General features: G+C 47.2%; 1 protein-coding gene across 1 annotated transcript in view; it reads left to right on the top strand.

The window, feature by feature from the left end:
- The window catches only part of WDR18 (WD repeat domain 18), a 51,388-nt gene extending 44,231 nt beyond the window's left edge, over positions 1–7,157 (top strand). Inside the window, exons 8-10 of the mRNA XM_063914370.1 lie at positions 61–227; positions 6,781–6,849; positions 6,997–7,157. Coding sequence (XP_063770440.1) covers positions 61–227; positions 6,781–6,849; positions 6,997–7,122 — 362 coding nt within the window. The 3' untranslated portion in view covers positions 7,123–7,157. The remainder of the gene's footprint in view (positions 1–60; positions 228–6,780; positions 6,850–6,996) is intronic.
- The last annotated feature ends 6,170 nt before the right edge of the window (positions 7,158–13,327 follow it).

Genomic DNA, 13,327 nt, shown 5'->3' with positions numbered 1-13,327 from the left:
GTAAAGATCCAGCAATACTGAACTTCATGATTATTACTAAGGTTTTGTTTGCCTTTCTAGGTCCAGTGACAAATGCCTTTATTATACCTACACCAGGCAACATGTTGCGAGCAGATAGTAAGCCAAGCTTTCCCCTCCCTCGCTTTAGCAAGCACTTTCAGGGTGCTGAGGGCTGTGAGGGTCCTGAGAGTGACGGTATCATTTTGCGGCCCGGGAAACCCCAACATGTAAGTATAAAGAGGGGCTTGCATTGAGCCACGAATACTATTAATAAAAATGCAAAATGTTTGACTAATGTAAGCTTAGTTTTTCATTGACTAGCTTATTGTTATATTTTAAGAAATTTGTGCAATAATGTTATCTTGGAGCCTTAGGATACAACAAGGGTGTTTCAATTGTTTCACCCTGGGGCTACCACTATATGGCGCTGAACGGAGCAGTTCAATTGTTGGTCCATTCGGGGGAAAATAACTGCGGGGACACATTTCAGTTCGCAGTCCCCTGAGGTGGCGAGATGAAATTTACAATAAATTGGCACTTTGGGCACCAAAAGTAGTACTTTAGAACACTCTCACCCAAGGAGTGGGGGCAGTTGAATTGCTCTAATGGGCCCTCACAAAACAATTAAATTCCCCCTCCAATAAATGCTATAAATACTTTACAGGGAAAAAGGTGATTACTAGCGCAGAGTCAGTGGATCTATACCTGAAGTGGCATTACTACATCAATCGCAATTTTAATGTGCACTATGGGGACATTCAGATCTGATCACTAGGCAGCGATTTTTGCAGTCCTGCGATCAGATAGTCGCCGCCTATAGGGGGAGTGATTTTTCGCTGTGCAAGTGTGTGATCGCATGTGTAGCAGAGCTGCACAAACTGATTTTGTGCAGTCTCTGTGCAGCCCAGGACTTACTCAGCCGCTGCGATCACATCAGGCTGATTGAGACCGGATTTGACATCAGGCACCCTCCGTGAAAACGCTTGATCCTGCCTGCATTTTTCCAGACACTCCCTGAGAATGGCCAGTTGCCACCCACAAACGGCCTCGTCCTGTCAATCTCCTTGCGAATGGATTCTTTGCACCATCCCGTTGCAGCGCGCCGATGCCCGTTGCAGCCGTGTGCCACATGCGCAGTTCGGCTATGAACGCATGCTGTGCGAAAACGCACCGCAGCGATCAGATCTGAATGACCCCCTAATTCCCATTCTCTATTAAGAAATTACTTTATAGTTTAAAAGCAATACCCCATTACATATGCACAGTGCACCCCAGACAAGACTGCCTTTATAGCTGAACTGTATTTCTCATACGTCCTAGAGGATGCAGGGGACGACATCAAGACCATGGGGTATAGACGGGAGACATGGGCACTCTAAAGACTTTTCATTGGGTGTGAACTGGCTCCTCCCTCTATGCCCCTCCTCCAGACCTCCGTTTTAGAAATGTGCCCAGGCAGACTGGATGCACTCTAAGAAGCTCTACTGAGTTTCTCTGAAAAGACTTATGTTAGGTTTTTTATTTTCAGGGAGATCTGCTGGCATCAGACTCCCTGCTTCGTGAGACTGAGGGGGCAGAAGTAGGAACCAACTTCCTAAAGAGTTTCATGGCTCTGCTTCTGGCTGACAGGACACCATTAGCTCCTGAAGGGAACTGAACGCTAGCCGTGTCTAGATGCTCACTCCCACAGCACGCCGTCACCCCCCTCACAGAGCCAGAAGACAGGTGAGTATGAGAAGAATGATCTTCTATTAAGTGACGGCTGAGGTGCGGCACGACTGGCGGGAGCGCAGCGCGCCATTGCTGCCCCCACACACAGGCACTGCAGGGCGCAGGGGGCGCCCTGAGCAGCAAGAAATATACCTCAAACTGGCTAAAAGGGGGCATAAGATGCAGCTGGCACAGCCCTACCCCCGCCAGTATAAATATTATGTATGCTGAGTGTAAGGACGTGCCATTGCGGGGGCGGAGCTTCTTAGGCAGCCAGCACACTGCTCAGCGCCATTTTCTCTCTCTCCTCAGGCTGCAGAGAACACGCTGGTCCTCACCTCCACTTCTGACAAGTACAGGGTGCTATTAAGGGGGGGCACAAAGCGATTGTGGTGCATTTTAATAGTGTAATTACTGTTTAAAAGCGCTATTTGGCTGTTGGCATACTGTGTACACAGGCACTACTGGTGCTGGGATTGTGAACTGGCTGCTCCTATCCTGTGTCCCTCTGACAGATTTTACTGTGGGTCTGTCCCCAAATAAGTCCCAGTGTGTCTGAGTGTGCTGTACACGTGTGAGGCAGGGAGTTCCTCCCCAGAGGAAGCCATATTAGGGACACAGTCACCAAGAGCCTGCATGGGTGAAAGAGATACGTGACAGTATGCATCTGATTAACCGAAGATTAGACAAGTCTGAATCTAAGGCTGCATGCTGGAGAAAATCTGTGGCAGATGTGATTTTTCAGGATGCTGTTTATTCCTTATGCGGGCGGCCCCTCTGGGTCACATAAGAGACCGTTTGCGAATGTTGTAAACACTGATACCGACACAGACTCTGATTCTTGTGTCGACGATAGTGACTCCAGAGAGAGAGATCATAAATTGGCAAAAAGTATACAATATATGATTGTGGCTATAAGGGACGTGTTGGAGGTTACAGAAACCACTCCAGTACCTCAGGAGAAGGCTTATTTATGTAAGGAAAAGAAATCCAAAGTCACGTTCCCTCCTTCACACAAACTAAATGCTCTCTTTGAAGGGATGTGGGTGAATCCTGATAAGAAATTTCGTATTCCCAAAAGGATTCAGCCTTTCCCTGCTGAGGACAGAAAAAAATGGGAATCACCCCCAGTGCACTTTCCAAGTTGACAAAAAAGGTAATTCTCCCTGCTCCTGGCACGGCTTCTCTTAAAGAGCCGTCAGACCGCAAAATGGAAACGACGTTGAAATCCATTTGTTACCAATGGTACACTGCTCAGGCCCACTATTGCCTGCGCATGGGTGAGTCGCACTATTGAAAAATGGTCAGAAAGCGTGTCATCATAAATTGACATGATTGATAAAGATGAGATACTCCTTAAGTTAGGGAATATTAAGGACGCTGCCGCCTACATGCTGGAAGCAATGAAGGATATTGGATTCACAAGCCGCTACCGTGGCAGTATCGGCTAGGCGGGCGCTGTGGATTCGCCAGTGGAACGCGGATGCAGATTCCAAAAGAAATATGGAGGCTCTCCCATATAAAGGTGAGGTCTTATTTGGCGATGGCCTGGATACGTTAGTCTCGGCGGCTACCGCAGGTAAGTCGACATTTTTGCCCTCTGCGCCTGCACCGGCAAAAAAGACCTATCACCCGCAAATGCAGTCCTTTCGGCCCAATAAATACAAAGACGAGAGGTTCCCCCTTCTTTGCAGGAAGGGGAAGGGTAAAGAAGCCCACAGCGGCTCCAGGTTCCCAAGAGCAGAAGTCTACCCCTACTTCTGCCAAATCCTCAGCTTGACGCTGGAGCTCCCTTGCGGGAGGCCGCTCGGGTGGGGGCACGTCTCAAACTATTCAGCCAAGGTTGGATTCTGTCTGGCCTGGATCCCTGGGTGTTGCAAATAGTATCCCAGGGATACAAACTGGAGTTTCAAGATGTTCCCCCATGCCGATTTTTCAAATCGACCTTGCCAGTTTCTCCGCCAGAAAGAGAAGCAGTAACGGCGGCAATCCAAAAATTATGTCAACACCAGGTCATAGTCCTGGTACTGTTGTCACAACAAGGGCGGGGTTTTTATTCAAGCCTCTTTGTTGTTCCGAAGCCGCACGGCTCGGTCAGACCGATCCTAAATCTAAAGGATCTGAATTGCTATCTGAAAAGGTTTAAGTTCAAGATGGAATCACTTGGAGCGGTGATTACCAGTCTGGAGGAGGGGGACTACTTGGTGTCGGTGGACATAAAGGATGCTTACCTGCATGGTCCCATTTATCCTCCTCACCAGGCTTATCTGAGATTCGTCGTTCAGGATTGCTATTACCAATTCCAGATGTTATTCTTTGGCCTCTCCACAGCGCCGAGGGTATTCACCAAGGTGATGGCGGAGATGATGGTCCTCCTTCGTCAGAAAGGAGTAAATATAATTCCTTATCTGGACGATGTCCTGATAAAGGCGAGATCCAGTGAGCAGTTGTTACAAAACATATCACTCTCTCTGTCAATACTCCAACAACACGGGTGGATCATAAATTACCCAAAGTCACAATTGGAACCGACAACAGGGTTGTCTTTCCTCGGGATGATTCTGGACATAGACGTTCAGAGAGTATGTCTTCCGGTGGAAAAGGCTCTGGAAATCCAGAAAATGGTAAAACAGATATCGAAACCATCGAGTGTGTCTATCCATCAGTGCATTCGGTTGTTGGGGAAAATGGTGGCGGCCTATGAGGCCATACAGTTTGGCAGGTTCCATGCCAGAGTATTCAGTTTGGGACCTGTTGGACAAGTGGTCGGGGTCACACCTACACATGCACCGAAAGATAATCCTGTCGTCAAGAACCAGGATTTTGCTCCTGTGGTGGTTACACAGCTCTCACCTACTAGAGGGACGCAGGTTCGGGATCCAAGACTGGGTCCTGGTAACCACGGATGCGAGTCTCCGAGGCTGGGGAGCAGTCTTTCAGGGAGAAAACTTCCAAGGACGTTGGTCACATCAGGAAGCCTGCCTTCACATAAACATACTGGAGCGAAGAGCCATTTACAACAGCCTTCAACAAGCGGTACATCTTCAAAACCGTCCCGTACAGATCCAGGCGGACAATGTAACAGCAGTCGCGTACATAAACAGGCAGGGCGGAACGAAAAGCAGAGCGGCAATGGCAGAGGCGACAAAGATCCTCAGCTGGGCAGAAAAACATCTACAGGCTCTGCCGGCAATATTCATTTCGGGAGTAGACAACTGGGAAGCAGACTTCCTCAGCAGACATGATCTCCATCCAGGAGAGTGGGGCCTCCACCAAGAAGTCTTCACAGAGGTGACAAGTCTTTGGGGAGTTCCTCAAGTAGACATGATGGCGTCTCGCCTCAACAAGAAGCTTCAGAGATACTGTTCCAGGTCGAGAGACCCTCAAGCAGTAGCAGTGGATGCGCTAGTGACCCAGTGGGTTTTCCCTCCACTTCCGCTGATCCCAAAGGTACTCAGGATCATAAGAACAAGGGTTCAAGCAATCTTCATTGCCCCAGACTGGCCAAGGAGGGCTTGGTACCCAGATCTTCAGCAGTTGCTCATAGAGGATCCTCGGCCTCTTCCTCCTCGAGAGGACCTGCTGCAGCAGGGGCCGTGCGTGTACCAAGACTTACCGCGGGCACGTTTGACGGCATGGCTGTTGAGCACCGTATCCTAGCCAGGAAGGGTATTCCCAAGGAAGTCATCCCCACCCTTATTCAGGCCAGAAAGGGAGTAACGTTGAAACATTACCACCGTATTTGGAGAAAATATGTGTCTTGGTGTGAATCCAAGAAAGCTCCTACGGAAGAATTTCACTTAGGGCGTTTCCTCCATTTTTTGCAGGATGGTGTGGAGGCGGGCCTCCGATTGGGATCAATCAAGGTTCAGATTTCGGCCTTGTCAGTGTTTTTCCAAAAACAATTGGCCTCTTTTCCAGAGGTTCAGACTTTCGTGAAAGGGGTTCTGCACATCCAGCCTCCATTCGTGCCTCCAGTGGCACCATGGGACCTTAACGTGGTATTGCAGTTCCTTCAATCGGATTGGTTTGAGCCTCTACAAAAGATAGAGTTGAAGTTTCTCACTTGGAAAGTGGTGATGCTTTGGCATCTGCAAGACGGGTGTCTGAATTGGGGGCCTTGTCTCACAAGACCCCTTACCTGTTCTTCCATGAAGATAGGGCAGAGTTGAGGACTCAACAACATTTTCTTCCGAAGGTGATTTCATCTTTCCATATAAACCAACCTATTGTAGTGCCGGTAGTTACTGACACATTCACAGATTCAAAATCTCTAGATGTGGTTAGACCTTTGAAAATCTATGTTGCTATAATGGCTCGTATACGGAAAACAGAGGCTGTTTGTCCTGTATGCTCACAACAAGACTTTGCCGAGCAGCTACTTGGTCAGGGTCAAACACATTTGCTAAGTTCTACAAGTTTGACACCTTAGCCGATGAGGACCTAAAGTTTGGTCAATCGGTGGTGCAGGGTCATCCGCACTCTCCCGCCCGTACTGGAGCTTTGGTATAGACACCATGGTCTTGATGTCGTCCCCAGCATCCTCTAGGACGTATGAGAAAACAGGATTTTGATACCTACCGGTAAATCCTTTTCTCCTAGTCCGTAGAGGATGCTGGGCGCCCGTCCCAATGCGTACTTTACCTGCAGTTTAGTTATTAGAGTTACACAAGTTGTGTTTTCTTAGTTTTCAGCATGTTGCTGTAATTGGTTCATGCCTGTTGGCGTGTGTTATGTTGAATGCCATGTGAGCGGCATGGTTGAGGGTTGGTAGATATCTCACCACTAGTTGAAGTAAATCTTTTCCTTGAAATGTCAGTCTCCCTGGGCACAGTTCCTACAAGTGAGGTCTGGCGGAGGGTCATAGAGGGAGGAGCCAGTTCACACCCAATGAAAAGTCTTGAGTGCCCATGTCTCCCGCGGATCCTGTCTATATCCCATGGTCTTGATGTCGTCCCCAGCATCCTCTACGGACTAGGAGAAAAGGATTTACCGGTAGGTATCCTAATCCTGTATTACTCCATATTTTCCTAGTGATTTCTGAACTCTTAGCCGCGTTTTTGCTTTCAGGGGACTGAGGACACTTACTTGCAACGAGCGAAACAGCTGCACAATCTGCTTGGTGAAACTGAGGGCAAGGTGAGTGCTAAATTGTCGAGCAGTTAGTTTTTTTTTTTTGTGTGTGCATGCTCATGAGTAAGGTATGTATTGCTTTGAGCTAAGTATATATATATATATATATATATATATATATATATATATATTCTTTTTCTGTATTTCTCTCAGAACCTTACAGTACTCGTAGATCAGCTTCGCTCTCGGACAACAGAACTTGAGGATGAGCTAAGTGTGGTGCGGAAGAGAAATAAAGACCTCTTTGACTTTTCAGTCAGCATGCTCACCAAACCATGACCTTGTGTGAGGCAATAAACTAAACATGGACAATATCCTTCTGTCTGCTTGTGAACACAACAATGTTTATTCCGTACAACCGAATTGCCAACTTGTAATTCTCTTTCTAATCCCTCAAAGTATTATAATAACAGCAAGTCACATGCCTAGAATACTGTTCCCAGGATAACAGATTATTTTATTCTGCTTTAGGTAGCAGAGAATTTTATTTTGTCTTAACAATTATTTTAATTTTATTTATATATATATATATATATATATATATATATATATATATATATATATATATATATATATTAGAGATGAGCGCCTGAAATTTTTCGGGTTTTGGGTTCGGTTCCGCGGCCGTGTTTTGGGTTCGAACGCGTTTTGGCAAAACCTCACCGAATTTTTTTTGTCGGATTCGGGTGTGTTTTGGATTCGGGTGTTTTTTTCCAAAAACACTAAAAAACAGCTTAAATCATAGAATTTGGGGGTCATTTTGATCCCAAAGTATTATTAACCTCAAAAACCATAATTTACACTCATTTTCAGTCTATTCTGAATACCTCACACCTCACAATATTATTTTTAGTCCTAAAATTTGCACCGAGGTCGCTGTGTGAGTAAGATAAGCGACCCTAGTGGCCGACACAAACACCGGGCCCATCTAGGAGTGGCACTGCAGTGTCACGCAGGATGTCCCTTCCAAAAAACCCTCCCCAAACAGCACATGACGCAAAGAAAAAAAGAGGCGCAATGAGGTAGCTGTGTGAGTAAGATTAGCGACCCTAGTGGCCGACACAAACACCGGGCCCATCTAGGAGTGGCACTGCAGTGTCACGCAGGATGGCCCTTCCAAAAAACCCTCCCCAAACAGCACATGACGCAAAGAAAAAAAGAGGCGCAATGAGGTAGCTGTGTGAGTAAGATTAGCGACCCTAGTGGCCGACACAAACACCGGGCCCATCTAGGAGTGGCACTGCAGTGTCACGCAGGATGTCCCTTCCAAAAAACCCTCCCCAAACAGCACATGACGCAAAGAAAAAAAGAGGCGCAATGAGGTAGCTGTGTGAGTAAGATTAGCGACCCTAGTGGCCGACACAAACACCGGGCCCATCTAGGAGTGGCACTGCAGTGTCACGCAGGATGTCCCTTCCAAAAAACCCTCCCCAATCAGCACATGATGCAAAGAAAAAGAAAAGAAAAAAGAGGTGCAAGATGGAATTGTCCTTGGGCCCTCCCACCCACCCTTATGTTGTATAAACAAAACAGGACATGCACACTTTAACCAACCCATCATTTCAGTGACAGGGTCTGCCACACGACTGTGACTGATATGACGGGTTGGTTTGGACCCCCCCCAAAAAAGAAGCAATTAATCTCTCCTTGCACAAACTGGCTCTACAGAGGCAAGATGTCCACCTCATCTTCACCCTCCGATATATCACCGTGTACATCCCCCTCCTCACAGATTATCAATTCGTCCCCACTGGAATCCACCATCTCAGCTCCCTGTGTACTTTGTGGAGGCAATTGCTGCTGGTCAATGTCTCCGCGGAGGAATTGATTATAATTCATTTTAATGAACATCATCTTCTCCACATTTTCTGGATGTAACCTCGTACGCCGATTGCTGACAAGGTGAGCGGCGGCACTAAACACTCTTTCGGAGTACACACTTGTGGGAGGGCAACTTAGGTAGAATAAAGCCAGTTTGTGCAAGGGCCTCCAAATTGCCTCTTTTTCCTGCCAGTATAAGTACGGACTGTGTGACGTGCCTACTTGGATGCGGTCACTCATATAATCCTCCACCATTCTATCAATGTTGAGAGAATCATATGCAGTGACAGTAGACGACATGTCCGTAATCGTTGTCAGGTCCTTCAGTCCGGACCAGATGTCAGCATCAGCAGTCGCTCCAGACTGCCCTGCATCACCGCCAGCGGGTGGGCTCGGAATTCTGAGCCTTTTCCTCGCACCCCCAGTTGCGGGAGAATGTGAAGGAGGAGATGTTGACAGGTCGCGTTCCGCTTGACTTGACAATTTTGTCACCAGCAGGTCTTTCAACCCCAGCAGACCTGTGTCTGCCGGAAAGAGAGATCCAAGGTAGGCTTTAAATCTAGGATCGAGCACGGTGGCCAAAATGTAGTGCTCTGATTTCAACAGATTGACCACCCGTGAATCCTTGTTAAGCGAATTAAGGGCTGCATCCACAAGTCCCACATGCCTAGCGGAATCGCTCCCTTTTAGCTCCTCCTTCAATGCCTCCAGCTTCTTCTGCAAAAGCCTGATGAGGGGAATGACCTGACTCAGGCTGGCAGTGTCTGAACTGACTTCACGTGTGGCAAGTTCAAAGGGCAACAGAACCTTGCACAACGTTGAAATCATTCTCCACTGCACTTGAGACAGGTGCATTCCACCTCCTATATCGTGCTCAATTGTATAGGCTTGAATGGCCTTTTGCTGCTCCTCCAACCTCTGAAGCATATAGAGGGTTGAATTCCACCTCGTTACCACTTCTTGCTTCAGATGATGGCAGGGCAGGTTCAGTAGTTTTTGGTGGTGCTCCAGTCTTCTGTACGTGGTGCCTGTACGCCGAAAGTGTCCCGCAATTTTTCTGGCCACCGACAGCATCTCTTGCACGCCCCTGTCGTTTTTTTAAAAATTCTGCACCACCAAATTCAAGGTATGTGCAAAACATGGGACGTGCTGGAATTTGCCCATATTTAATGCACACACAATATTGCTGGCGTTGTCCGATGCCACAAATCCACAGGAGAGTCCAATTGGGGTAAGCCATTCCGCGATGATCTTCCTCAGTTGCCGTAAGAGGTTTTCAGCTGTGTGCGTATTCTGGAAAGCGGTGATACAAAGCGTAGCCTGCCTAGGAAAGAGTTGGCGTTTGCGAGATGCTGCTACTGGTGCCGCCGCTGCTGTTCTTGCGGCGGGAGTCCATACATCTACCCAGTGGGCTGTCACAGTCATATAGTCCTGACCCTGCCCTGCTCCACTTGTCCACATGTCCGTGGTTAAGTGGACATTGGGTACAACTGCATTTTTTAGGACACTGGTGAGTCTTTTTCTGACGTCCGTGTACATTCTCGGTATCGCCTGCCTAGAGAAGTGGAACCTAGATGGTATTTGGTAACGGGGGCACACTGCCTCAATAAATTGTCTAGTTCCCTGTGAACTAACGGCGGATACCGGACGCACGTCTAACACCAACATAGTTGTCAAGGCCTCAGTTATCCGCTTTGCAGTAGGATGACTGCTGTGATATTTCATCTTCCTCGCAAAGGACTGTTGAACAGTCAATTGCTTACTGGAAGTAGTACAAGTGGGCTTACGACTTCCCCTCTGGGATGACCATCGACTCCCAGCGGCAACAACAGCAGCGCCAGCAGCAGTAGGCGTTACACGCAAGGATGCATCGGAGGAATCCCAGGCAGGAGAGGACTCGTCAGAATTGCCAGTGACATGGCCTGCAGGACTATTGGCATTCCTGGGGAAGGAGGAAATTGACACTGAGGGAGTTGGTGGGGTGGTTTGCGTGAGCTTGGTTACAAGAGGAAGGGATTTACTGGTCAGTGGACTGCTTCCGCTGTCACCCAAAGTTTTTGAACTTGTCACTGACTTATTATGAATGCGCTGCAGGTGACGTATAAGGGAGGATGTTCCGAGGTGGTTAACGTCCTTACCCCTACTTATTACAGCTTGACAAAGGGAACACACGGCTTGACACCTGTTGTCCGCATTTCTGGTGAAATACCTCCACACCGAAGAGCTGATTTTTTTGGTATTTTCACCTGGCATGTCAACGGCCATATTCCTCCCACGGACAACAGGTGTCTCCCCGGGTGCCTGACTTAAACAAACCACCTCACCATCAGAATCCTCCTGGTCAATTTCCTCCCCAGCGCCAGCAACACCCATATCCTCCTCATCCTGGTGTACTTCAACACTGACATCTTCAATCTGACTATCAGGAACTGGACTGCGGGTGCTCCTTCCAGCACTTGCAGGGGGCGTGCAAATGGTGGAAGGCGCATGCTCTTCACGTCCAGTGTTGGGAAGGTCAGGCATCGCAACCGACACAATTGGACTCTCCTTGTGGATTTGGGATTTCGAAGAATGCACAGTTCTTTGCTGTGCTGCTTTTGCCAGCTTGAGTCTTTTCATTTTTCTAGCGAGAGGCTGAGTGCTTCCATCCTCATGTGAAGCTGAACCACTAGCCATGAACATAGGCCAGGGCCTCAGCCGTTCCTTGCCACTCCGTGTGGTAAATGGCATATTGGCAAGTTTACGCTTCTCCTCCGACAATTTTATTTTAGGTTTTGGAGTCCTTTTTTTACTGATATTTGGTGTTTTGGATTTGACATGCTCTGTACTATGACATTGGGCATCGGCCTTGGCAGACGACGTTGCTGGCATTTCATCGTCTCGGCCATGACTAGTGGCAGCAGCTTCAGCACGAGGTGGAAGTGGATCTTGATCTTTCCCTAATTTTGGAACCTCAACATTTTTGTTCTCCATATTTTAATAGGCACAACTAAAAGGCACCTCAGGTAAACAATGGAGATGGATGGATTGGATACTAGTATACAATTATGGACGGGCTGCCGAGTGCCGACACAGAGGTAGCCACAGCCGTGAACTACCGCACTGTACTGTGTCTGCTGCTAATATATAGACTGGTTGATAAAGAGATAGTATACTCGTAACTAGTATGTATGTATGTATAAAGAAAGAAAAAAAAACCACGGTTAGGTGGTATATACAATTATGGACGGGCTGCCGAGTGCCGACACAGAGGTAGCCACAGCCGTGAACTACCGCACTGTACTGTGTCTGCTGCTAATATAGACTGGTTGATAAAGAGATAGTATACTCGTAACTAGTATGTATGTATAAAGAAAGAAAAAAAAACCACGGTTAGGTGGTATATACAATTATGGATGGGCTGCCGAGTGCCGACACAGAGGTAGCCACAGCCGTGAACTACCGCACTGTACTGTGTCTGCTGCTAATATATAGACTGGTTGATAAAGAGATAGTATACTCGTAACTAGTATGTATGTATGTATGTATGTATGTATGTATAAAGAAAGAAAAAAAAACCACGGTTAGGTGGTATATACAATTATGGACGGGCTGCCGAGTGCCGACACAGAGGTAGCCACAGCCGTGAACTACCGCACTGTACTGTGTCTGCTGCTAATATAGACTGGTTGATAAAGAGATAGTATACTCGTAACTAGTATGTATGTATAAAGAAAGAAAGAAAAAAAAACCACGGTTAGGTGGTATATACAATTATGGACGGGCTGCCGAGTGCCGACACAGAGGTAGCCACAGCCGTGAACTACCGCACTGTACTGTGTCTGCTGCTAATATAGACTGGTTGATAAAGAGATAGTATACTACTAATATTATATATACTGGTGGTCAGGTCACTAGTCACACTGGCACTCCTGCAGCAAAAGTGTGCACTGTTTAATTTTAATATAATATTATGTACTCCTGGCTCCTGCTATAACCTATAACTGGCACTGCAGTAGTGCTCCCCAGTCTCCCCCACAATTATAAGCTGTGTGAGCTGAGCAGTCAGACGGATATATAATATATATAGATGATGCAGCACACTGGCCTGAGCCTGAGCAGTGCACACAGATATGGTATGTGACTGACTGAGTCACTGTGTGTATCGCTTTTTTCAGGCAGAGAACGGATATATTAAATAAACTGCACTGTGTGTCTGGTGGTCACTCACTATATAATATATTATGTACTCCTGGCTCCTGCTATAACCTATAACTGGCACTGCAGTAGTGCTCCCCAGTCTCCCCCACAATTATAAGCTGTGTGAGCTGAGCAGTCAGACAGATATATATAATATTATATATAGATAATAGATGATGCAGCACACTGGCCTGAGCCTGAGCAGTGCACACAGATATGGTATGTGACTGAGTCACTGTGTGCTGTGTATCGCTTTTTTCAGGCAGAGAACGGATTATAAAGTAAACTGCACTGTCCTCACTAGTAAACTCTCTCCACTCAGTCTCTACACTTCTACAGTAACAGTACTCCTCCTAGTCAGCTCCAGTAAATCTCTCTCAGTCTCTTATAATCTAAATGGAGAGGACGCCAGCCACGTCCTCTCCCTATCAATCTCAATGCACGTGTGAAAATGGCGGCGACGCGCGGCTCCTTATATAGAATC

The sequence above is a fragment of the Pseudophryne corroboree genome, chromosome 1 (genome assembly GCF_028390025.1).
Source record: "Pseudophryne corroboree isolate aPseCor3 chromosome 1, aPseCor3.hap2, whole genome shotgun sequence".
In the NCBI taxonomy this organism is placed as follows: domain Eukaryota; kingdom Metazoa; phylum Chordata; class Amphibia; order Anura; family Myobatrachidae; genus Pseudophryne; species Pseudophryne corroboree.
Note: the sequence above shows the minus strand (reverse complement) of the source record. Positions and strands in the feature narration are given on the sequence as shown.